The sequence below is a fragment of the Lutra lutra genome, chromosome 4, assembly GCF_902655055.1.
Source record: "Lutra lutra chromosome 4, mLutLut1.2, whole genome shotgun sequence".
NCBI lineage: Eukaryota > Metazoa > Chordata > Mammalia > Carnivora > Mustelidae > Lutra > Lutra lutra.
The window spans coordinates 72,441,943-72,469,598 of NC_062281.1; the positions used below are offsets into that span (position 1 = coordinate 72,441,943).

A 27,656-nucleotide genomic window follows, 5' to 3' on the forward strand; every position below is an offset into this window, starting at 1 on the left:
ACCACAGCAACGCAACAGCCATCTCTGAAGGGAGACAGTGAGGAAGTTTCCAGTGAGATGCTGGAAGCTCTAAAGTTCTCTTTGGCCTCAGCATAGAAACTCAAAGGCTGTAGTCTGGACACCTTAAGCCCAGACGACATGTACAAGGTTTCCCTTAGGTTTCTAAACATGCACTGTAATTCTGTCTGTAAGCAGCACGTCGGTTTTAGGAATGACACTGCAGACAGATTTTGATCACCTGTTATGACAGCCGTATGATCTTCAAAGCTCACAAGCGAGAGTCATTGCTGGCTATCCGATGTTGGGTACAAACAACATCAGCTTTATTGGAATCGGGCAAATGTTTGTTTACCAAAAGCAATATGTTCACAAGACACAAACGTTCTTTGTTTTTCTTGCCCTACGATATCTCCCTGTCCAACTGGCCGCATCTGACCGCTGTGCTCCGGTAAACAGGAAATCCTTTCCAGAACACACATCGTGGGCAACCGAACAGTTTGCGCTCAAAACTACTCTGTCATTTACCCACATCTGCTTGTTTCTCTTGAAATCAACCGGACTTGGTTGCTTTGCCAGGAGCTTCAAGCTCTTTATTTCCCAACTTTTCATGTCATTCGTTAAAAAAAGGAGGGGAGACATGGCCTTGAACACAACCGCTTATCCAGCCCCATTCATTTTCTTATTGATCAAACTCATTGTATAGATTTTCTTTCACTCGGATGTTACAAGGCTGTAAAGGATGCGCTTGCAAGGAGATGCCCATCTTCAATTCTGCCACGGAAAAGAAAACTGTAGAAAAGCAGGAGATCCATCTCAGCCCAACGCATGAGTAGTGAGGAGGCTATGCAGCTACTTTTCTTTGTTCCTTAAGAAATGTTAACCAATTCTTGTCGGTATCCATGAAACACACCAGTATCCAAAAACTGACATAAAATGCTGGGCATTCACAACTCACTCAAGGGGTCTTTGGTTCTGAAAGCGGTGACCTCTCAGACATTAGTTGCCTAAGTAGGAGTGAGGGACACCCCGGAACTAAGAAGTTCAATCGTGTTTGAACTGGAAACTAGTCACCAGACAACTTAGAGGGCGGTAGAGACTGTGGGTCATTCATTAAGAAATGATGCATTATGTGATTTTATTGAACGTAACATCCATATGGAACATCTGTTGCTGGGCCACACAGTAAAACGGACCCTTTTTGCTCCGACTGCTTGGAAGACAAGGGTCCTCCTGTTCCACACTGCCACCCCTCATTCTTTTCCTATGGAGTGTATTTCATGATGATGTATGACTTCTGCCGGAAATGGGTAGCTATCCAGCAAATGCATACATTCACCCCATAAAAAGAGGACCGTATGCTGGAAGATCGCCAAGGTCATGGCCAATTCTACTGACAGCTGAAAATAGTTAAACTGACTTTTACTGCCCAGGCAGGAGCCAAAATTTCCTTCTGGCTCAGAGATCTGAACTCAACCCAGGCATACACCCAGCTTCTCCCCTTCTCCCGAATTGGATGGCTCATAATAGCTCCATGACATTGTCCTCACTTCTTCTAGGAGGGGTGTTTAGGAAACACAAAGGTGGAGGCATTTGGTCAAAAGGATCAGAAGTAATTCTACCACACAGAGCAGCTGGCCAAGACCCCAAAGCATCAGCTCTTCTCGCTGTCCAGCATATAATGTCCACCAGAGTGGACTGTTTCTCTGAAAGTTGGGGGCCATTCTTCACTGGTGCAAGAGGAAATGCCGCTAGGTTTTCTAAGGGTTCCTCCTCTATAAATACTTGTCTGGCTCCCTGATAAGTGCTGAAGTTCTAATAAATAAAACAGGAGTTAGTTTTCAGGCTGCACTGAAAACTAACCCAGACATTTCTGGCGACTTCAAGAATTGACGGTTTTAATTCTATGAACGCTATCATCACATAGCTAAAAAACAGAACCCCAAAGCCTGGAGACAAGCATCTTTAAATGTAAACACGCAGTGAAGGCACCTGAATCATCGCTGTGTCAGGCCCGTTAGAAAGCTGGTACAGAGATAACAACCAAACTGTTAAGACTGTGCTCACGTGCACGGTGCGAGGTCTCTGCTTTTTGCCCTGATGTGCTGTGCTGACACCCATCTCTGGATTCCGTGAAGGAAAGGGGCCCGTGGCCTGCACGAGGAAGAGCTCAGCAAATACCAGTTGGAGAGACACAGCCAGGGTGGGCGTGGCCAGTGCTCCTGGCCCCGCCCCTGACTCTGCAAGTTAGAACACCTCTCCCTGCATCTTCAAAGCATCTCCAAAGCCACTCGGCTCTCTCTGCTTTTCTGAACAGGCCTGGGTGGTTGGGTGTAGTGCTAACTCCGTGCAGCTCACCTGCAGCCCAAGGGAAGCAAAACGTGTTATTCTGCTCCGGTAATTGCTGGACTTCTGAGAAGGAGCCACGGTTCCACCAACACCAGGCTTGGAATTTCTCTTTCAGCGCTTGAGACGACAATCTCTTTGGGAAATTCGTGAGCCAACAAGACTGCAGTACCACCTCGTACCTTAGATAAAATAATACTCCCTTTCCTTGTGTGGCAGATTGAGCCAGATCAAAACGCAGTTAGGTACACCTGAGCCCATGGGTGGGGACCTCCAGGAAGCAATGAGAATGAAAATTGTCAGCCAAGGTTCAGACCTAGTGGGTCTCTATGAACTTGAATCAGTTTCCTGATTTTCCATTTCCAACATTGGCACGGTGTTTACCTACCCTAGTCTCTGGGAGGCAAGTGCACAGAAAGATTCCTACAATAAAATAGCTTTCGTGACATAGATTTTTACCCTGTGAGACCTCTCAGGACCCTGACTATGATAAATAAAGAAGAAAAATATTTTTTTAAATCTAAGCCCATGAAAAAAAGAGGGCACGTCTGTGTACCATTTACTTTCACTTTTCAAGCTACAAAATATTGACTATGTATGGAGCAACTGCCATGTGCAAGACACCATGATTCTAGAAGAAGCCAGCTGCAGGGCCATACAGAAAACCCCCAGATGAAAAGACAGGAGGCTTAAGCCTTAGTCCTAGCGACTTCATATAAGCAGTAATGGGCAAAGGGATGGGCAGATAGTTTCCCATTATTGTTTATAAGCTGCAAAACTTAACAGAATTTACCATCTAGGGGTCTAAAATAAAATTAAATAGTAAGTAACCTTGTTTTCATTAAAATTAAAGATCTTAAGCTCATTCTATGAAATAATACTGACTACATTATGACAACATGAACTTGTAATTACCTAATAAATAAATGCAATGTTCGCTCAAGAACCTATATATAGGGGCTCAGTCAGTTGAGGTTCTGCTTTTGGCTCAGATCATGGTCCCGGGGTCCTGGGATCAAGCCCTGCATGGGATCCCTGCCCAGTGGGGAGTCTGCTTCTCCCTCTCCCTTGGCTGCTCCCCCTTCTTGTGCTCTCTCTCTCTCTCAATCTCTGTCAAATAAATAAATAAATAATATTTTTTTAAAAAGAAAAAAATATATATACCATGTGGGGGGCAAAGAAGAGGTCCTTGATAGCAGAAAGGCCGATGGTGTTTAGGTGATCTCTAAGACCTTCCTCTGGTTCTAAAGTTTCCTAAATCCTGATAATAAGGGGAATAATAAAATGCACATTTATATATAATTTTTGTATTTTATATACAATTTTCATGGAGGATGTTTATCCTGCAAACAGAAGCTGTCTGCTGTGGTACAGCCCAGAGGAACCCACTCAAGATCAACTCAAGAGAGAATGGTGGAAGATAGAAGCTTTCTCTCCCTGGCTGCCCTGGCAGAGGCCACCTGCCTTTCGGTTCTGGGGTGGGAAACAGTTTTGCTCTGATCCCTTCCCCTTCCCCTTTTCTATGCCAATCCTGTGTGGTCGACCACATGCCCCAGGCTTGGAAAATCAGCCGCTCCCTTGGTTGGCCAGGGTGGTGGCTTCCCCTGGCAGAGAGCCTGGATTCTCAGGGCACTCCCTTTGACTTTTGCCCAGAAAGACCGGGAAAGCTTTCTATGTCTTTGAGATCATCAACTCCAGGGTCAGGCCCTCAGGGCTCCCGAAGCTTAGTAGAGAACAACAGAGTAACGGGGTAAGGTGATCTGCGCTGCCTGTGGTCTCCCAGGCTGCGGGGCAGCAGGTCACACCTGTGTTTCTTTCTTTCTTTCTTTCTTTCTTCCTTACTTACTTTCTTCCTTGCTTTTTAAATAAAAGTTTATCTATTTATTTGACAGAAATACAGCAAGAGAAGGAACACAAACAGGGGGAGTGGGAGAGGGAGAAGCAGGCTCTCCGCTGAGCAGGGAGCCAGATACGGGGCTTTATCCTAGGACCCCGGGATTGTGACCTAAGCAGAAGGCAGATGCTTAAGGACTGAGCCACCTAGGTGCCCCATCACACCTGTGTTTCTTGAGCAGGGGCTCTGAGCAGCGTTCCTCCAAACTGCCCGATCTGCAGGGCTATCTGCCCTTGGACGACTCCAGCTCCCAGGAAAGGCCCCAGTTCCTACTCAGAATCCAGGTCTTAGGCTAAAATGCATATTATTTCCAGTAATCTTTTACCAATAATTACTGGTAATCTTTTAAAAAAAATCTATATATGTGTGCGTATATATCTGTATATATTTCAAAACATACACATGCACATATTTATACATTCATACACAATATAGAGTATATACATGTCTGAGTATATGTACATGTTTATAATAAATACATATATGTGTTTTTCAAGTAGAACTTCTCCAAAAATGGTTAATCGTCCTCCAGTAGTTCAAGAGACTGTGTTTTTCCATGTCTGGGTGTGTCTGTGTGTATGCCTTTTACATAATATCTATAGCCATTTAGAGATTAAGCCTAGAACTCAGAAGTAATTAATAAGCCATAATTAATAAATCTAATAATTGAAAGAGATATCACAAAATCTACATACTGATGGAAAGACCATGTCCTTGCTCCATGAAGCAGACACATCACGCTGCTGGGTCCTGACCCCAAGCCATCTCCTCCTCCTTCCTAGGTGATTAAAAAGACCCGCTGGTTTCGGCACACCTGCCCGTGTGAATCAGGGGTGGACTCCTGCCTGAGACGTCTTGATTGTGTGGGACACCAGGGCAGGAGCCTGGGTCGCACACGCCAACAATGAGCTACTGGAACACGCAATTCTGTAGTCACCTCACTCTATGATGGCTCACTATGTGAAACTATCAATTGTCCATATTGTTTAAAGCAGTCCGATTGGAGTTTTATCTAATTTGCAGCCAAAATCATCATAACTATTATAGATAGAGCCTGTTTGCTGTTAGTTGTTGGACAGTTTCATTAAGCTGGACTACCTCCTTTCCAAGCCAAAAACATAGTCTGGTAGTAAATTAGATAGAAGGAAACAGTGCTTCTGACATAAATAGTTCCAGGAACAGAAAGTGACAGCTGATGGCCCGGAAGCAAGGAAACAGAGTAAATTGTAGAATAAAAAACAGAAACAGGGGTGCGTGGGTGGCTCAGTGGGTTAAAGCCTCTGCCTTCGGCTCAGGTCATGATCCCAAAGTCCTGGGATGGAGCCCCGCATCAGGCTCTCTGCTCAGCAGGGAGCCTGCTTCCTCCTCTCTCTCTCTGCCTGCCTCTCTGCCTACTTGTGATCTCTGTCTGTCAAATAAATAAATAAAATCTTAAAAAAAAAAAAAAAACAGAAACAAGAAGGTAAAAATACAACACTCGTGGTCATTTAGTTGTGGAGCAGAGAATGCCCCACACTTAAAAGCCCATAAAAAGATCATTTTATTAAAGAACAGATCAATATTGAAATAAACTCTTTAGAAAGTTTTCCATATAAACCATATTTTTAAAAAAGATTTTATTTATTTATTTGAGAGAGAAAGACAGAGAGCATGAATGGGGAGGAGAGAGGGAGAAGCAGGCTCCCCACAAGCAGGGAGCCCGATGCAGGCCTCCATCCCAGGGTCCTGGAATCATGACCTGAGCCTAAGCAGATGCTTAACCGACTGAGCCACCCAGGTGTTAAATTAATAATTTTTTTAAAAAGTTTTTCTGCTAAAGGGTTGAAAAGAACTTGTTAGAACCACTAATCCACTGAGAATTTTATGTATCTTGGATTTTACTCTACACATGCCCGAAGCATTGTTCTGAGCCACTTGGAACTCAGAGATAACATTATAAATACTAAGTTCCAAGGACAGTCCACAAAAGTCCATTTGACTCCCAATGGACCTGAAGGCTGGTGGGAACTATGGTGTCAGGAATTGGGACTCTGGGCAGCGTCTCCCCATTGGAAGTTGGAATGTTAACCCACAGGACAGACCCAGGTCATCTGGCTCAGACCAAGGGGATACTTATCCAAAACCATGCTACAGGGAACACACTGTCAATTAGCTGCCTGCCCATCTCCAGACAATGCACACTGAGTCCGGCTGACAGCCTGGGCTGGAGAACAGACCCCACATCAGGGGGGAAACTGGAAGAGATGACCTTTAAAATCTCCAATTCTGTTTTCCATTTCCCCATGTCCCTGGTTCTGAGGGCTCAGAGATGCTATGAATGGTGGCTGTTATGTTGCTGTAATATTCTCAGTCACCACCGACCTCCATCAGTGAAGCACTGGACAAGCACAGTCCCACAGCTGGGTGGTCCCTCTTTGCTGCATCACTGCTGATACCAGTCCCCTCACTGCCCATCTTGCTGGTCCTTATAATCTTCAAGAAATGGGGCACACCTGGGTGGTACACCCAGTTCAGCAACCCACTCTTGGTTTTAGTTCAGGTCACGATCTCAGGGTCATGAGATCGAGCCCCACGTTGAGCTCCCCATTGAGCACAGAGTCTGCTTGAGTTTCTCTCTCTGTCTGCCCCTCCCCACCAAAATAAATAAATAAATACAATCCCCAAGCAATGGCCTAAGGATGCCACCACCAATGAAAGGAAGAATGAGCAGGATACCTTGATGGCTTTGGTAAGACAATGAGATAAGAACACAATTACTACCTTCTTGGGGAGCCTGAGTGGCTCAGTCGATTAAGCATTTGCCTTTGGCTCAGGTCATGATCCCAGAGTTCTGGGATAGAGTCCTGCATCGGGTTCCATGCTCAGCAAGGAGTCTGCTTCTCCCTCTCTACCCCTCCCCCTTGCTCTTGTGCTCTCTCTTAAACAAATAAATAAAATCTTCAAAGAACCCAAAAACAATTATTAACTTCTCTGGCACAGTCTTGGATTTTGACTTCAATGTCTTACCTTTTCCAAAACCTGCCTTTGTCCCAGAATACTTCTCTAAGAGTCTTCCTGGCTGAAATTAGAATGTTTCCATAGAATTGCAGCAGGTTCTTATACCTCCTTTATAGTACCTCTCCCATTATGTACCACGTTCAAGTTATTTGTGGGCAAACCTTATCTCCCTTACTAGGCTATAAGAGTCTGTAAGGCAGGATCCATGAAAGCCAGGAGAAATCAGCTCTCTCCATCTGGAAGCTGACAGTTTGGTTGGAGTAATTGGACAACTGCACCAAGGTCGGGTTTTGGAGGCAACAGCTTTCATTCAACAATAATTCATTCATGGGGTGTCTGTTGTGTGTCTATTGTGTGTTGGACATTCAGTTCGATTCTTGAGGAGGGTGTGAAGTGAATAAATGTTATACAAAGACGTTAGCCTCCAGAACTCACCATCTCATAATGGAGGCTATCACTCCCCTGATCTTCAATGTCGACTCAGAGGCAGAACTTGGATCAGGACATGTCTTGTCACCCAAAAGAGATGTAAGTCTGTAACTGATCATCTGGAGAAAGAGTGGCAGATTCCTATTTTATGCCCTTAGACTTTGGACATTCCAAAAAATATGAGGATATGATGACTTTATCTAAGTCTCTAGAGATAAGATAGGGACAAACCACAGGAAGGATCATTGCTCCTGCCCATGGAGGGATTGGAGAGAGAAGACTGGGACTAGAGGTGAGGGTAGAAAGTGTGAGGAAAAGCAGACAGTGTGCCATAGCTTATAGAGGACAGAAACGCAGTGTGTGGAGCTGGGCTGCCCAGCTCTGAATCCCAGTTGGCCATTTATTAGCTGTGTGACCTTGAGCAGTTGCCTAACCTCTCTGTGTCTCAGTTTCCTAACTTGCGAAATAGGAAGAATGATCATAACTTGCTCATACAGTTATGGTGAAGATTTAGAGAGTTAATGCAGGAAATGGGCTCAGAGCAGTGTCAATGGTGTGAGTTGTTATATTATTATCATTACTGTACTGGAACCTGGACTGAGAGTCAATCAGAACCTGGGTGGGACAATCTCACCTGTTCCAGTAATGTCAGTCCCTTCACTGTAGAGACACAAAGCCAGCCTGTCAATCCTATGATCATTACTTCCCAAAGAATGTCTGCTGTTAACCTGGGGAATAAGTGAATTTCCAGATCTCTCCAGTCTCAGCCGAGAAACCTTACTAGACATGTGAATGTAATATACCCAACTGAGCAGGAAATGTGGAGATCCTCCTCCTGGGCCCTCTCTCTTGCTTAAGGACATCAGTGCAATCCCAGTTATCCATAGGAGACTCTCCTTCCCCAAATACCTCCAGAGTATGGCCAGTCATTGCTTCAGTCTTAGCTATGGCCCTCATTCACCTTCTGATGGTTTTTAGTCTGCATTTCCCTGCGAATTCCATGATCCTTATAAAACCCAGAACCCATGAGGTCATTTCTCTGCCTACCTATGTCGGGTGAGGAGACACAAATGAAAACAAATATGACATGAAATTGTCCTCCCATCAGGATGATGATTAGAATTAACGTCTGATAATATCAAGTACTTTTCAAGAGTCTGGGGAGGGACATTCTCATACAGGCTGGTGGGAGTATCCATCTGAACGATCATTTTGAAGGGCTGCTAGGCAGCGTGGGCTAATTTTAAAATGCACACACCCTCTGACCCAGCGACTTCAGGGCTCCAAGTTTACCTGAGGAACTTCCTGTTGCGAAGGAAGGAGGGCTATCAAGGACTTACACGAGTCTCTTCATTCGGAATAGACAAAAAACTCAGAAATAAGCTAAATGCCCATCAAGAAGGAAATGGCTACACTGTGATGTATTCATCTATTGGAATACCATGCATCATTAAAAGCACGAGATGGGTCTAGATTTACTGGCATAGAAGGATACACATAATAATATGTTATGGGATAAACTGTGCCCTGCCCACCCCAAATTCATATGTCGAAGCCTTAATCCCCAGTACTTCTGAACGTGACCGTATTTGAAGACAGAGACTTTCAAAGAGGTAATTAGGGAAAAACAAAGTCTTTAGGGTGGGTCCTAATCCAACATGACTGGTTTAGAAAGAGATCAGGACACAGACACACAGAGGGAAGTCCTGAAGATACAGGGAGAAGATACAGGGAGAAGACAGGTGTCTATAAGCTAAGGAGAGAGGTCTCATAAGATACCAATCCTGCGAACACCTTGATCTTGAACTTCTAGCCTCCAGAATGGTGAAAAAACGCATTTCTGTTGTCTAAGCCACCCAGTCTGTGGTACATTGTTGCAGAAGCCCTAGCAAACTAATATACAATATCCTAGGCCACACTTCTCTGTTCTTTTGATGTCTTATTCCTATGTGTATTTCCAGGGCCCATCAGTGTCTATAGGCAAGTAAATGCTCAATAAATGGTTCTAAAATGCATTTAAATAGAAAGGAATGCTTTCTGGCAGGCTGCTTTTCAACCCAGGGCATCTCAAAGGCCCAACATTTCATTCTCTTTGTGTTAACTCCGACTCTCTAGAGATGAGCACTGTAATCATGGCATGAGCAAGGTCTAGCCTTTAACTGTTTCTTTAATACAATGGGGACTACTGGACTTCTGGGCCAGCCAAGCCCCATTTGCTTTCAATTCTAGTGAAATCTGCTGAGAATGTATTGCAATTTATTTTATTCAAGTTCTGTGCCCATAAAGGTCTGCAATTCTTAACCCACAATAGGGCCCCAATCAAAAATGCTTATTGACCTTTGTCTGGGAAGCTCTGATAATGCAGGTCTTACCTCTTCATCGGCTTGGGTGAGCATTCTCTCTCCAGATTGGAGGATGTGTGTTTCACGTGCATTGCATTGTAGGAAGTGTGAGTATAGTCATTTTCGTCATTGTAGTCTGGACCAAGTAACGTCCGGGCCCAAGTTCCCATGTCATAAGGAGGAAGGGTTCCTCCAAATTCAGAGGGCAAAAATTCAGGGTGGATTAGCTGGTGAAGGCTGTTTAAATTGTTTCCATGCAGGAAAATCTGGAGAGGAAAAAATAATTATCAACAACAACAGCAAAAACAAATCCAAAACATATGAGCAACTATTCAGCTTGATACACAATTTAGCAATGACAAATTGGCTGCACTGCTGGTAATCATGGTGTTTAAAGAGGCATTCAATTTTGTGTCTGCAACTTAATCTTCATAAAATGTTAATTTATTGCTCAGAAAAGGGGCTGAATTAATAGTCCTTAAAAAATGAAGTTTATGAACAAATTGGGTATTATTTGGCCCGGGCCCAAATTTACACATACAGTAATCTCCTAATTATTCCCACTGATAAAAAGGGTAGCGATGTAGACTATGCAAACCCCCAGTCGTGCTTCCTGTGCATCCCCACATTGTTCTGTTCCTTCTGCCTCCCCCAAGGGCTTTCTGCCCTCTGTATCCTCTCCGTCTCCCCATCCTCTCCAGGCCTTCCCCAGTCCTCGCCAGCCTCTTCCCCAGTCTGTCCTGGAGACACCTACATGCTCTGGTTCCCCTCCCTGCTCCCCCAGTTAACTATTATTTGCTGACTTCTGTATTTTCTGATGGGTGCATTTATGTCTTGATCGCCCAAAGGAAGAGAATACTCAGGAAGAGGGATGGTGTTTTCTTACTCTTTTAATACATTCCCACCTCCCAGGATTGATGTGGGCACAAGGTAGAAACCCTATCCATTTGTCACTGGAAGGAAAATTGTGGCCTGAGAACTTAGGGATATTTTTACAGCCATCTTCCATTTATGTCTGGACTGAGGGCTAACACCCTGAGAAGTTTGCATCTTCTAAACATGTACTGGAAACCGGCCAAGCAGGAGGGAAAACCTGCCCAAATTACACTTATTTTCAGGAAAATCCACAAAGTGGTTAAGCCATAAGTCAATAATGACCATCTCCTACAATTTAGGAATTGACTTCTGAAAGTCTATTTCAGGTCCATCTGTGGAATGGTATCAGTTCCCACACTTCATGTTGCAAGTTCAACGTACATAAGTTATATCCAATCGTAGGACCACTGATTATACACACACAGGTGTATACACACAGCCCACAGTTACCATCATGCAATGTAAATGTGACTTTTAAAATACTTAAAATTAGGAGCATCTGGGTGACTCAGTTGGTTAAGTATCTGCCTTCAGCTCAGATCAGAATCCCAGGGTCCCAGGATCAAGTCCCGCATTGGGCTCCCTGTTCAGTGGGGAGTCTGCTTCTCCCTCTCCCTCTGGCCCTCCCTCTCTACTCGTGCTTGCTTTCTCAAATAAATAAATAAAATCTTTAAAAAATAATAATAAAATAAGATACTTATATATAGCTTAATAATATACCATAAAATTATCAATTATGTCATATACTATAGATTATAATATACTACCTAATAAAGACATATACTTGCGACATTGTTCTGCTGTGCTGATTTTAATTTATGATGTCATGACATCATTTAGAAAGGAAAGGAACAAGAAGCTAAGTACTAACATTCTTTAGAAGAATACTGTAGCAATTCAGAAAATAATGTACATTTTCTGACAGTGGATCTCAATTTTAATAAGAATCTTTGCTTTTGAAGAAATTCATGGGTTCTGGCCTTTGCAAAACACCTCTCAGGAGGAACTACAGTGTTTGAAGCATGGAACAGCTGGGGATAAATACTAGCCCTGGTGTTTAGAGCAAATATTTATACCGACCCACCCAATACCTGCAGTTTGTTTTTTTTTTTAATTTTTGGTACTATCAATTTTGTTCATGATGTTCATTTTTTCTGTTTTAAGTTTTTATTAAATTCCAGTTAGTTAACATATGGTGTAATATTAGTTTCAGGAGTAGAATTCAGTGATTCATCATTTACATATAACACCCCAGTGCTCATCCCAACAAGTGCCCTCCTTAATTCACATCACCCATCTAGCCCATCCCTCCATTCCCCCTCCTGCAACCCTCAGTTTGTTCTCTATACTTAAGAGTCTATTTTATAGTTTGCCTCTCTCTGTTTCACCCTATGTTCCTCTGTCTTGTTTCTTAAATTCCTCACATAAGTGAAATCATACAGTATTTGTCTTTCTCTGGCTGACTTATTTAGCTTAGCATAATACACTCTAGGTCCATCTACATCATTGCAAATGGCAAGATTTCATTCTTTTTTCATGGCTGAGTAATATTCCATTATATAGAGATACCATATCTTCTTTATTCATTCATCAGTCGATAGACATTTGTGCTCCTTCCACAATTTAGCTATTGTTAATAATGCTGCTATAAACATTGGGGTACATGTGTCCCTTCAAATCAGTATTTTTGTAGCCTTTGGATAACTACTTAGTAGCGCAAATGCTGGAACTAGGGTAGTTCTATTCTTAACTCTTTAAGGAACCTCCATACTGTTTTCCAGAGTGGCTGCACCAGTTTGCATTCCCACCAACAGCCAGCATGGATAGGTAGTGCTGTGGAAACTGGCCTTGTCTCCTAGGGTGCTGTGGGATGGAAGAACTCAGCAGATAGGAGGCTGGACTCTTCACCTATCAGATTCTGTTCTGTGCCCAGAGCTCCAGAAACTCCTTTCTATGGCACCACAGCAAATGTCAATTGCTTTGTCAGAAGAATTCCACTAGTTCGTTCCTGAGTAGAAGATTCAGCCCCTGGGAAGCCTGAAGCCATATGGGGGAAAAGTCGAGGACACTTCTCTGTCCTTAGCACTGTCCTGAGTCTTTGCCAGATGGCAAAATGTTTCCAAATGTCTCTGCTTCCTTAGGCTGGTGAGTTCTAGTCTTAGTGCCACCCTTGTCTGGGAGTAGGAGAACTATCCTTCCCATAACCTGCTGCCATGTTCCCTCAGGATCTGGAAGCATCTGAGGTTTAGGACTTAGAGACACTGCAGAGTGTGTATGTGTGTGTGGCATGGGGGCTCACGTCATCATTTCCCCCTGCATACACAGACTCTTCCCTGGCATGAGGTGCCCTGGGTATAGGGGCACATGTAAGGTGCTGTTAAGAATGACCCCGGTCAGGGGTGCCTGGTGGCTGTCGGTTAAGCGCCTGCCTTCGGCTCAAGTCAGGATCCCAGGGTCCTGGGATCGAGTCTTCGGGATCTCTGCTCAGCAAGGAGCCTACTTCTCCCTCTGCCTGCCGCTCCCCCTGGTTGTGCTCTCTCTTTCTTTCTCTGACAAATAAACAAATAAGATAATAAATAAGCAAATAAATAAATAAATAAAAAAGAAGAGGAATGACCGTGGTCAGATTCCCTTGACAGGTGGTGTACCTGACCCAGGAGGTAACTGAAATCAGGAAGTTTGAAAGAAAGGAAGCTAAATGGTAAAGAGAATGAGAGTCACTGGGTCTCTACGACATGTGTGGCGTTATGCTCCCTGCTTTCCTCTGCTGCCTCTTTAAATTACCCAACATCCTGGTGACCTGGGTGTTAGTCCCTCTGTCTTTCTAAATGAGGAAACTCAGATAGAGTAAGTGGTGGAACAATGTTCTGTCTCTCGGCTAATCAGAACGCCACCACAAACCCCGGCTCTGATGGAAGGTGGTGGCCTCCCAAATGTCATCAGCTGAAGTAATTAAGACTTTAAAAGCCTTTTCCTAAGAGCATTATTATTTCTCATGAAGAATGCTTCCCCAGCCTCAAAGGTGATGGAGCTGGCAGCGATGACCCAAGAGCCATGGGGAAGAAAAAGAAATGGTAAACATTCTTCATCACGATAATACATTTGCAGGACAAAATGCTGGCTATTAAAATACGCCATGAACGGGAAGCTGCTTGACCCCATAGCTCCCTCGAGCATTTACAGTAAAATGGGCATCTGGTATTTGCATGCCTTCAAAGTTTCCTTTGGTTTGTCACTGGGCTCAGAAAATAACCCAGTTCTACTAAATTATTGATTAAATTCAGACCATTTGCAAACTCCAGCTGAGGCTCACATGCGCAGGGAGTGCAGAAAAGCAGAAAACCCACAAGTGCAAAATAAGGGGGGAGAGAGAGAGAAGGGAGACAGAGAGATTGAGAAAAGGGTCTGGTAATTGCCCCTCAGCAGCCCCCCATTGGGTGTGTGTTTTCATTACCCGCTTCCTGGTCTTGTCTTTAAGGAATGGCTTGATGAGCGTGTACAGGGCATGAATGTACCAGGGTTGGTTGACAAAATGGACTCCTCCGAAGCGGGCAGGAAAGCTGTCCTGGGGCAGAAAGAGAGAAATGCACACCAATTAGCACACATTCCAGAGTGGACTGGGCCTGCAGGACTGCAGCCCTGGGAACAACCTATTTCTTCTTCCTGACGGAAGCACTAGCTAATATAAGCAAGCAAGTAAGCAAGCACACAGCCTTCCTAGCTGCTAATGTTTCCTCTATTCCCTTAGCTTCCTTCCTCCCCTTTGACTCCATAACTTAAAAATCGTGCAAAGGTGCCAACTCATGTCTTTCTCAATTCACAACGGTATTACCTCTGACGTGGCACATAAGTGTGTGTGACCCAGATAGTCAGGGAGTCCGAATTGTGCCATGCGTCAGGCAACCAAAGCTTCAGTTCCCGCAAACCTTGAGCATACACTCCCTCCTCTACCCTCATGCTCTGCCTGCCAGCTACAGCCCGCTCTGCTGGCATTGTCATGATAGCAGCTGAACTTCCTGGGCATAGGAAGGGACTGGAAAATGATTTCCAAGGATCTGAAGAGATGGAGCTCTCTGGAATCCACCAATGTCTGACAGTACTTGCTGGCAATGTTTCCACCAATTCCTGAGTTGGCTCCGTCTTTCATCCTCACAGAGTAGGGCCCAGGGAAGAGAGATTTGTTCAACGGATGGGCTAGTTGATTCCCCTGAGGGAATACGGGCCTCCTCTCTGCAGATCAATATATTTTGTATATTGTCAGGAATCTTTCAAATGCTTCCAATTTTAGAATCCAGATCAGGGTACAAAGCTTATCTTTTAGAACAACTGAGAAGCTGTCCTCCATGCTAATTAGATCAACAAAATCAGGGCCCTTGACCATGAAGTCCAAGCTAGTCCCGCAGCCTCAGGACCTGAGTTCTTGATGGAGGGCTCCCGCAGACTGCATTGCATTCATCCGAATTAATGGAATTTAAAAAGGAGGAGCAACTAATTCAATTTGAATTGCCAAGTGTACTGCCAATCAATTTCATCGCAACAAATATTCTTGTAAAATGTAAGCAAGAAGACATGAAAGCAGAAGGAGCCGAGCTGCCTGAGGTAACCTTTCAGGCAGCAGGCTGATCCCTGAGGGTGTATGAAATGTCTTGCTTGGGTCTTTTTTAGTAACAAGGAAGAGGGTTATTAACTTTTTTTCAGAGCCCTGTGAATCTACAGGATCCCCGGGCATCTTCTATACTGAGACCTAGTTCCCAATATAAGTACCTGAACTGTGTACATAAGGGTCAATATTTTAAAAGACTTAAAAATTATTTTTGCCTCTACTTAGACATTTTACAGAATACAAAGGAATTGTATATTTTGAAGATAAATCCAGATGATTTGATTAAAAGTCTTTGTTTTGGAGGGCATGTATTTTTTTATTTTAATTATTTTATTTAAAAAAATTAATGAAACCGCCAGGTAAGAGTAGAGAGGCTTTTTATACTAATTTGTCCATATGTCATAATCTCTCACTATTCCCGATCTGGTTTTAGATATATAAAAGTTTTTAATAAGGCTGTCTTTTCTCTTTTAGGTAGTTTGGGATCTAAAAATTCTTTGGTGCTTTAAAAAAAAGAGAGAGAGAAAAAAAAATTTTAAAAAAAGATCGCTCACCGGAGTTTTTCCTTGGTGTAAGTGCTAAACGCGAAGCTCACTCTTTTTGGTCCTTTTGAACTTGTTATTCAGAAATATAACTCATTATCCCACACTAAGCATGGGTTCTGAAGGACTCTAGAAGACGAGGTGAGTACTATAAAGGGTTTCTCTATAAAACCAGGGCTTTACTATCTTTTTCTAATAGGTCCAATAAGAGGGTTTTTATTTCTATTGACAGCCTGTTGTGTTATACATTTTTAGGTTAGTAATGTAGAAGAATATCCTGTGAATAATACTCTAGAGGCGGTAGGCAAAATCTTAAAGAAAATATTAGCTTTTTAAAAATGTCTAGAGACTCCTATTTTAGTCTATGGAAACTCAATCATCAAAAGACATCAAAACCATCTTCTCTTTGTGTCAGAGGAGGTTGAAAGTAAAAACGCAAGGCTGAGACCCAGTTCGTTCTCTCTAGGTTGACCCTGGTTTCATGTCTGTCAGCTTGAAGACATGGGATTTTATTGATCTCATCCAGGTCAGCCAGAAACTATGTGCAGATACACACATGTAAAATCCTGTGCCTCTGAGGTCTGGGTTTGGGCCAGAGTAGAAACAAGATCACTTCCTTCAGGTCTCTCTAAAAAATTCAAATGAAAGGCCCTCTTGTCTAATGAAGACGACGTGAAAATGTTCTGTTTTTTTCAAATGAGCCTGCCCACGTTATTAGTAATACTGTGTGTGTGTGTGTGTGTGTGTGTGTGTGTGACAAGGGAAAAATGAAGGAAGGAAAAATGAGCAAACACAACCCTCTTAGAAGCAATGTCTGTCATTGGTGGTGGTGTTGCCTGGTCTCATTAGCAAATGACAGATACAGGAGAAGCAAACCACAGATAAAGGGGAAATATCTCCTAAGACTCCAAGGGGTTCATTACCCTCCTGGAGATGCACTTCTTAAGGGCTGGAGCAGACCCACCTCAAGATGGTAGGCTGAAATTCAGTGACGATGTAACACTGTCAGAGTTCTTTGTGACTAAGGAGTATGTGCTAAAACATACCCTAGGCTCAAGAAAAGGGTGTTAATTTCTGTCATTTCAATTCACGTATCTGTCAGTAAAAATATAGTATCACTTCAAATTATAAACATACACAAATCATAAAATTTGTTCCCCAGGTTATTCCCTTATGGTAAAAATAATACCCATTCTAGAAAAGTCAAAAATAGATTCAAAAAATGTTTGAAAAACTATGAAGTAGAAAAAGGCAAGAAAGACAAAAGAAAAATCATGTATATTCCCACTGCTAAAGACATACTCCTGCTAATTTCAATGACTCAGGATGGGCTACATTATATTGTAATAACACACAAGCCCTGCTTTTTCGCATTTAAAACCATAAAGATTTATTTCTTGCTCACGCAGAATAGAATGTCCTTGCTTGGTTGGCAGGGAGCCACGCTTAATTTACTCTCAGCCAGGGATGCAGCCTTGCCCATCTGGAACAGGGCTGCTTGCCATAGCTAAAGAATCACACCTTAGCTCTTAAGTGAGGCCACCAAAAAGTGACACGCTCCATCTATCATATAGGCCAATCATGTGCCTGACCTCAAACGGGTCAAGAAATGGGATCCTACCATAAGCCTAGTCGAGGAAAGACCAAAAATGCAGGTGGACCGCACTAATAATTACCCAAGCTCTGTTTGCTTCTTCCCTTCCTCTCCCTTCCTTTCCTTTCCAAATGGGATCATGTTTTTAAAAATTGGTCTTAATAACTATTCCTTGATGGCTCGATGCTGGTGATACAGTATCAAATAATACAAATACAGCATTTATGGGGTAGTAGGGACACAGACAATAGCAATCAAGTAATGATTTGTTTAGCGTCTTCGATTCTTCACTAAAACATCAGTGCATACCTTGCACCTTTATATTTCAGCACATAATTATGAGGGCAAGCGCATCTTCCAAATTAGTCCTCAAGGCATTCCAGCTCCACTTTCAAAGAGCACTATCTCTAAACCCCTGCTACCCTGCTACTGGCTCAAAAACTGACCTACAAATCCGAGCTCCACTCACTCATGTCCAGGATTCCCTCTTTGCTCTCTGAATATTCACATTAAGGGTATTTACATCCTTGTGTTATGTTTCCTATATGAGATCGCTATTCAAGCATCTAAGTGTTATTAAGATAAGTATCTGATATCAGAAAGTATGAAAAGTAGAATAACACTGACTTAAGTGGAGGAGGAGCCAGTGACCAAAAGAGTGATGGGGAAATAAGGAATAGGTCAGAACATAGAGGATAACTTTTAAAGGAACTGGAAAAGCCAGTGGACAGGGACAAACTCAACTATGAAAGGGAAGGAGATGGAGGAAAGTCTATTATACATAAATCTAGCAGTGGGATAAATATTGCAGATGGGCCTTCATTGTAGAAAATAAGAGGGTAAACTAGAGACATAGAGCATTATGGATGTGGTTAGATCCTTTCTGAGTAGTGCAAGGTACCTGGGTAGAAGCAATAACACTTGAGCTGAGAATAGCAGCTAATTAAAGAATCAGGGTCAGCTCCCTGGAAAGAACTGTTAATGCCCTGATTGTCACTAACCAAGAGAGACGTGCCTTGTAGGAACTGCAGAGCTGCCAAAACCTTCCTGAGATACCATGATGCTGTGGCCACTCACCAGATGACCATTTGTGCCAGCATTCAGATTTTATTACTAAGTAGCATCCAGTCCTCTGCATGCCAGTAATGAGGATACCTTCTCCTTCCCCACTGGGATGCTGTCAGAAGTGAGGACAATCAGGACTTTTGACTGTAACCAAGAGATACTGAAATCACTGCCACCAGTGTCAATGGAGACTATGCGGGAAGCCAGAACTCCTGTCATTGCCCAGTAGTAATGAGAAAGTCCTCTTCTTTGAGTGTCACCAGAGGTTGAATGAGGAACCTGGATGTCTGCCTCCATCTGGCAGTAATGAAACAGCATACTCCCCTTTTCCTGCCAGAGTGTTATCCAAAAAAACAAACAACAAAAACTAAAACTAAAGGTTTATGTAAGATCCAGAACTTCAGAACATAATACAGAAATGTTCAAGTTAAAATTTAAAGATCACTCTTTATATCAAGAACTAGAAAAATCTCAAACTGAATGAAAAATGAGGCCTACATGAAATGACAGACATGCATAATTAATTGAGAAAGATTTAAATTATCAATCATAAAAAATACTTCAAAACTATGAATATGCTTGACACAGATGAAAAAAAAATAGAAAAACTCAGAAAAGTAATAGGAAGTGTTAGCAAAGAAATAGAAAATATAAAGGAGAACCACAATTTGAAATTTTGAACTGAAAAATATAATAACAAAAACAAGTAGTTGAAATTCAGCAGATGGGTTCAACAGTAGAATGGAGGGGACAGAGGAAAGAGTTGGTGAACTGAAAGATAGAACAATAAAAATTACCCAATCTAAACAACAGAAAAAAAAAAAAAAAAAAACCAGACCTTACAGAAAGCAGACTCTTAGGGACCTGTGGGTCTATAATAAAAGATTAAGCATTTGTGACATGAGAGTCCTAAAAAAAAAGGAGTAAGAGGGCGAAGCTGGAAAAGAACTCAAAAGAATGGCTGAAAACTTCCAAAATGGAGGAAGAGACATAAACCTACAGATTGAAGAAGCTAAACAAACACCAAACAGTATGAATTCAAATAAACTGATGCCAAGACACATCATAACTATATTTTTGAAAAGCTAAAGACAGAATATTGATGGTAGCCAGAGAAAAACAGTATCTTGGCTATGGCAGAAAAACAAATGAAATGACAGTAGATTTCTCATTAGAAGCCATGGAGACAAGATGGAAGTTGCATGATATTTTTCAGGTGCTGAATGCAAAGAACCATAAACCTAGAATTCTATACCCAACAAAAATATCCTTCAGGAATGTATGGGAAATCAAGAAATTCTCATATGAGGGAAAACCAAGCAAATTTGTTGACAGCATATATGTTTATAAAAAATAAAATTAAATTAAAAAAAATTTGTTGACAGCAGACCTACCCTAAAAGAATGGTTTAAGGAAGTGCTCTTCAAGAGAAAGGAAATGATGAAAAAACCTTAGGTCATCGGGAAGGAAGGAAGGAAGAATACAGCAACCAAAAATATAGATAAATATGATAGGCTTTTCTTCTCCTCTTAAGTTTTCTAAGTCAAAGGAAAGATCATGACCCTGTCTAATGTGGTTCAAAATGTATGTAGGAGAAGCATATATAAAAATTATATTATAATTTGGGGAGGAAAAGGATGTAAAGGGAACTAAAGTTTCTATACTTCACTTGATAAAATATCAACATCAAAAGACTGTGATATTATAAATGTATCGTGTTATTCCCAGAGCAATCACTAAAAAAGCCATACAGTGAGATACACTCAATAACACCATAGATAAATAAAAATAGAATGCTAATAAAAGTACAAGCAACCCCATGGAAGGAAAAATAAAAATGCAAAACAGAGAGAACAAACAGAAAAGATAAAATAAAATGGCAGACTTAAGCCCTAACAAATCAATAATTCATTTAAATTTAAATGGTCTGAAAACAGCAATTAAAAGGCAGGGATTGGCAGAGTGAATTAGAAACATACACTGTGTGATGTGTGTGAGTCTGCATATGTTGTCTATAAGAAACTCACTTCAAAGATAGCTATATAGGCTGCAAAATATATGAAGTAAAAACTGATAGAACTGAAAGAAGCAATAGACAAATCCTCAAATACTGGCAAATTCAACATTCGTCTTTCAACAATTGATAGACTTTCAGACAGAAAATCAGTGAGCATACCAAAGAACTCAATAATGCCATTAATAAACAGGATCTGATTGATATGTATAAAATATTCCATCCAATAGCAGCAGAATATGCTGACTTTTTAAGTAACCATAGAATATATATCAAGACAGACCATACCTGGGACATAAAAAAACCACAACAGTCTTAAAAGAAGTGAAACTGGACAGAGTATATTCTCTGTCCATATGGAATTGAACTGGAAATTAATAACAGAAAGATAACAGGAAAATTTCAAGCACTTGGAAACTAGAGAACACATGTTTAAATAATTCATGGATGGGTCAAAGAAGAAGTCTCAAAGGAAATTTAAAAATGCATGGAACTGAAGGGAAATGAAAATACAATGTATCAAAACTTGTGAGACACAGCTAAGGCAGTGTTGACAGGGAAATTTATAGCATTAAACACGTATATACAAAAAGAGGAAAAAATCTTGAATCAATAAATTGAAGCCCCCACCTTAAGAATGTAGAAGAAGAATAAACTAAAGACAAATCAAGGAGAAGAAGGGAAATAGCAAAGGGCAGAAATCACTGGTATTGAAAAGAGAAAAAATAAAATCAATGACACAAAGAGCTGACTCTTTGAAAAGGTCAGTAAGATAAACTTTTAGTAAGACTGACACAGAAATAAAGGGAGATATCACAAATAACCAAGATCAGGAACCAAAGAGCAGATACTGCTACAGACTTTGCAGACATCAAAAGGATAATCAAGGAATACCACAAGCAATTATACACACATATACATGACAACTGAGAAGAAAGACCCATTCCTCAGAAAACACAAACTACCATAACTCACCCAATATGAAACAGGTAATTTGAACAGTCCTTCACTATTAAGAAAATTATGACATTTGTAATTTTGAAAGTAAATCACTGGGTTCAGATAGTTTCACTGGAAGATTCTACTAAACTTTCAGTGTTAGCACCAATTCTATACAATCTCTTCCAGAAAATAGAGGAAAAGGTAACACTTTCTGATTCATTTATGAAGCTAGGATCACCCTGATACCAAACCAAAACAAAAAGAGTACCAAAAAATAAATTGCAGACCAATATCCTTCATTAATATCATTGCAAAAATCCCTAACAAAATATTAGCATACAGAAACTGACAATATATGAAAAGAATTATACACTATTGATGTGGGAAACAAAGGCAAAAGAAAATTAAATTCCCTTACTATCCATAGTCCACTGCCAAGTCCTTGAAACAGGCAGAGTGAGAGTCCCCTATGAATTCAGCTGCCTCAATGGTAATACTTTGCTAAGGGCAAAAGGCGATCTTAGCCTGACCCCCAGGATCCCGTAAATCCACTTTAACATATAAAATTTCTTTTGGAAACTTCCTTTATATCTACCCCCAAGATACTTACTGGCAATCATCCCCCAAGCATGTGACCTACTGATATATATCTGAAGGGTCTCAAGACTAAGGTTTGATTAGACGGTAATAAATGACCTTTTCAGAACAATAGCTACCCCCCTCAAGGTCCTGGAAACCTTGCTTCCAAATTCCTTAGAGACTTACCCTATTCGTAACCCCCTCCCCACTTGAAAATATATAATGGGCCATTCCTCATATCCCCAGGGCAGCTCTTTCTGCCCATGGGCCCTGTCCTCTTGCTTTAATAAAAACCACCTTTTGCATCAAAGATGTCTCAAGAATTTTTTCTTGGCTTTCAGCTTCAAACCCTAACATCTTTCCTACATCACTGTGATCAGTGCGGTTTATTCCCAGGACACAAGGCTGGTTCTGTGTTTAAAAATCAATTAATTGACTAGTTAACCATGTTTTCTAGTTCCTGTATTTGCTACTTTGACATCTTGGGACTTCCTGATGAGAAAGGAACTTCCTCTTGGCTGATTCTTAGAGGACCGGGCTTGGCAGGAAACATTCCTTTCATATGCAAACTAACCAATCCACCACCCATAGCCCCAACTGCCTCCTTTATCAGACTCTGACTCAGGGCCACTGTTCTTCTGCCCTAATCACCCCTACGGTCAGGTACTAGCCAACTAAAGACAGCTCCTAAATTCAGGAACCCACTGAAATTATTCAAGCGAGCCTAAATCCTAAACCTGCTCAGCCCTCTTTCCCGGCCTTGCTCATTTCTTCCCATGAAAATCACAATTAAGACTCTTGCCCCAGTTTTCTTCTCACTCCCTCTGCCTCCTGACTAACCACAAGTCGTCTTCTTGTGCCCCTCCCATCATGGTGTGCCATGCCTTTGCTTCTAGTGATCTGTGAATAGAATGAATTTTTCCTTTCATGACAGTCATTTCCACGTCTCTGTGTCTTACCATACCTGATTAAAACAAATCCCAGTTGCCTTTACAACAGTAATCCATTGTTTTAACAGGCCAAAGAGGAAAAAAATCACACGATCCTATCAAGTGATGTAGAAAAAGAATTTGACAAAATTCAACATCCATTCATGATCAAAACTCTTGGAAAAATAGGCTCTTATTTGCACATAATATGATTATCTACATAAAAAATCCCAAGGAATCTATTTTTTTTTTTAAAGATTTTATTTATTTATTTGACAGAGAGAAATCACAAGTAAGCAGAGAGGCAGGCAGAGAGAGAGGAGGAAGCAGGCTCCCTGCCGAGCAGAAAGCCCGATGTGGGGCTCGAACCCAGGACCTGGGATCATGACCTGAGCTGAAGGCAGCGGCTCAACCCACTGAGCCACCCAGGCGCCCCCCAAGGAATCTATTTTTAAAAAGCCAGAAACCAACCCTCCTATAACTAATGATTTCATTAACATTGCAAGATACAAAATAAACATAGAAAGAATCAATTGTATTTCTAGGTACTAACAATAAACAGAAAGATGCCAAAATTTTAAAAATGCATTACTATTTACAATTGCTCCAAAAATTAAATACTTAAGTGTAAATCTGACAAAACACATCCACGATTTGTATGCTGAAAACTACACAATGCTGATGGAAGAAGTCAAAGATTTGAATAAATGAAGAGACCTATTATGTTGTGAATTGAAAGTAAACCTACTAAATAACGTCAATTCCCCTCAAATTGATAGACAGATCTATCTGCATTATCTATCAAAAGCCAAGTGAGATTTTTTTTCTGTAGACATCAATAGAAACATTCTAAAATTTATATGGAAAGGCATAGAACTTAACATAGCTGAAACAATTTTGAAAAGAAGAATAGAGTGGAAGAAATCATTCTACCAAATTCAAGGCTTATTATAGCTGTGATAATCAAGACTCTGTGGTATTGGGGGAGGGAAAAATGCATGGGTCAATGAAGCAGAATAGAGAACTCAGAAATAGATCCACACAAATATGCCCAACTGATTTTTGACTAAAATACAAAAGCATTTCAAAGGAGGAAGAAAGCTATTCAACTATTCAACTTCTCCAGTGCTGGAGAAACTGGATTTCCATAGGCAAAATAAATGAACCTGACTTAACCTACACACCTCATACAAAAATTAACTGAAAAAATTCATCATGGGATTAAATGTAAAACATAAAACTATACAGTCTTAGAAAAATACTGGGGACGGTCTTTAGGACTAGACTAGACTAGACAGAGTTTTTAGACTTGACTCCAAAAGCATGATCCATAAAATGAAAATAATAATAAATTGGATATTGTCAAAACTAAAACTCTTGCTCTATAAAAGTTCATGTGAAACAGCTGAAAAGAGAAGCTACAGAGTGGAACAAAATATTTGCAAACGACTTATCTCACAAAGAGATATTATCTAGTATATATAATAAGGCTCAATCTCAACAGCAAAAAGGCAAACAATCCAATTAAAATATGGGCAAAAGGCAGGAAGGGACATTTTACTCATGGAAATATACAGATGTCAAAGAAGCCCATGAAAAGTAGTTCCATATCATTAACCATTATTGAAATGCAAATTCAATGAGATATCACAATATAAATCTATCATAATGTCTTTTAAAAATGAAAACACCAAATGCTGGTGAAGATGTGGAGAAACTAGATCACTTCCACATTGCTGGTAGGAATGTAAAATGGTATAGTCACTCTGGAAAACACTTTGGCAGTTTTCTGAAACCCTAAACATGTAACTACCATATGACCCAGTAATTGCACTCTGTAACGTTTATCCCAGAAAAGTAAAAACTTATGTCCACACAAAAACTGGCACATGGAAGTTTATAGCAGATTTATCTGTAATAGCCCCAAACTGAAAATAACATAGATCTCCTTCAGTGAGTGAATGGTTAAACAAATTAGTGTATTCATACCATGGAACACTACTCAGTAAGTAAAAGGAAGAATTACTGATATACACAATAATCTGGATAAATCTCTGGAGAATTTTTGCTATGTAAAAAAAGCCCATCCCGAAAGGTTACATACTGTATAATTCATTTCTTTTTTTTCTTTTTTTTTTTTAAAGATTTTATTTATTTATTTGACAGAGAGAAATCACAAGTAGGCAGAGAGGCAGGCAGAGAGAGAGGAGGAAGCAGGCTCCCTGCTGAGCAGAAAGCCCGATGTGGGGCTCAAACCCAGGACCTGGGATCATGACCTGAGCCGAAGGCAGCGGCTTAACCCACTGAGCCACCCAGGCGCCCCTGTATAATTCATTTCTATAACATTCTTGAAATGACAGGTTTATAGAAACAACAGATTAGGGGTTACCAGGGGTGAAGGAGTGGGTGAGGGTTAAAGGAAATGGGTATGGCAAAAAGGGATAACATGAGCAATCCTTGTGGAGATCAAAATGTTCTGTATCTTGACTGTATCAATGTCAATATCCTGGTTGTGATATTGCTGTATAATTTTGCAAGACACTACCAGTGGGGCAAACTCAATAAAGACTCTATGGGATCTCTCTGTATTATCTCTTAAACCTGCATGTGAATCTACAATTATTCCAAAATAAAAATTAAAGAATGTTGGGGCACCTGGGTAGCTCAGTCATTAAGCGTCTGCCTTTGGCTTAGGTCATGACCCCAGGGTCCGGGGGTTTGAGCCCAGAGTCCAGCTCCCTGCTCAGCAGGAAGCCTGCTTTTCCCTCACCCACTCCCCCTGCTTGTGTTCCCTCTCTTGCTATCTCTCTCTCTCTGTCAAATAAACAAATAAAATCTTTAAAAATTTAAAATTAAAATTAAAGAATGTGATTATTGTGAACATTTCAAAACTCTCCCAAGTGGAAGTAGCCATTTATAAAATATAGTAGAAGCATTTCTAAGGATGATCTTTTCTGCCTTACATGAAATGTCAAACAAAAATATGCCGAAGAAAATTATAAGGCACAAGATACATCGCAGGACAGTCTAAGGGGCTCTTCTTTATTTTCTGCAGGGCTCTTGGACAGTGTTCAGTGATTCCTGCAATCCACTAGGAATGTACTTTATTTTTTAATGGGCGCTTCGTTTGCACTTCATTTTCATACTGGCACTATTCAAGCCTCACTCGGCTGCCTTTTCTGGCGATTGACTGGGATTTAAGAGCAACATGACAGAGGCGAAACTATTTCCTTCCTCTTTCGTTGACAATCAGATACAGATGTTCCTGGTGGCAGTTGGCCGAGTTTCCTGCTGGATAATGAAGCACTTACTAGTGCCATTTTCTAAGATTTGTAATGCCTGCAGGCGAACATACTTCATAATAGGGCTCAAAACCCGTCTGACCTCAAAATCACTTTGTCCTGCAAAGCCTGGGGGCCTTTGCTCACGAGGACTACCCTCTCAAACTCTCAACCTTTCTCGCCTCTTCTGCTGCCCTTATGTGAAAAGTAGAACAGGACCACTTTAATTCACAAATAAATGACCTCCCCCCCACCCCCACCTATTAAGAGTCCTCAAGAACCAAATGGAAAGAACAAAAAGGAAAGGATGAGACCATGAGCTGTCTCTCAGGCCTTCTGCCTCCTTCCCTTTAGCAGCTCTGAGTGGTTTTCAGGACGTTGGCGGACGGCATCCACTCATTCATATAACCTCATGTATGTAGGTCTGCAGGCAACATCAAGACAGGATCATGAAGTTGGCTTTAATGTATTCGGTTTATGCATGTCCTACTAATGACACTCATTTCCCACATCAAAGCGGACAGATAAAAACATTTTCAGCAGCATAAATGGGCTTCACTGATGCAAGAGAGCCTCCTAAATATGCTATATTTCATGCTGATGGGTTTTTATTATACCACATGCTAGTCATTAGTGTGAAAGTCACATATCCACCTATTTGCGAGGAAATGGAGAGCTCAGACCTTAGCAGCTATACACCAAATGCTTTTTTATACTTATTAGCAAGGCTGCTGGGCTGTGGACTTTTTCCCAATAAGTCATTGTTGACTTCTGAGAGGCTGTACCGACCTGGTTTTCTCTTGAGGTTAGGGAGGGCTTGGGTTTTCTTAATGCAGGTTTGGATCAGGACAGGCTAGAGGATAAAGTTTTATCTGCAGGTCCTGTCCTGGAGAGGACTAGCAATTCTCCTAACCACAGTAAGTGAAGCTGGCCTTCTTTCAAACCGAGCCGACAGCAGATCAAGCTCGGAACCTTTCCTGGCTGCAACCTAACCAATATGCCTGGATGATGTCTTTCATCTTCAGTTCTGTTCAACAGTTCCCCAAGTAGTTATGAGGCCCTTCTTTTCAGTAAAAGGCGCAGGGGTGCAGGGGTATAGGAGACACACTCCTTGGGTTCAGCTGGTTTGCAGTCCGTTGGAAGAGACAGGAAAATGACAACTCTTTCAGGAGAGGACACAGAATTTGGAGTTTAGGTTTTGTGTTCTTTCCTAAAGCAGAACTAAG

General features: G+C 41.4%; 1 protein-coding gene across 2 annotated transcripts in view; it reads right to left on the minus strand.

Moving 5' to 3' along the window:
* CLVS1 (clavesin 1) overlaps positions 1 to 27,656 on the minus strand; it is a 178,848-nt gene that overhangs the window by 18,508 nt on the left and 132,684 nt on the right. The window contains exons 4-6 of one of the 2 annotated variants that reach the window (XM_047728102.1): positions 14,336 to 14,446; positions 10,036 to 10,271; positions 8,858 to 8,968 (exon numbers count right to left, since the gene is read on the minus strand). In XM_047728102.1, coding sequence (XP_047584058.1) covers positions 8,953 to 8,968; positions 10,036 to 10,271; positions 14,336 to 14,446 — 363 coding nt within the window. In that variant the 3' untranslated portion in view covers positions 8,858 to 8,952. Of the gene's footprint in view, positions 1 to 8,857; positions 8,969 to 10,035; positions 10,272 to 14,335; positions 14,447 to 27,656 lie in introns of those variants that run through there. The other variant, XM_047728101.1, reaches the window with a different exon arrangement.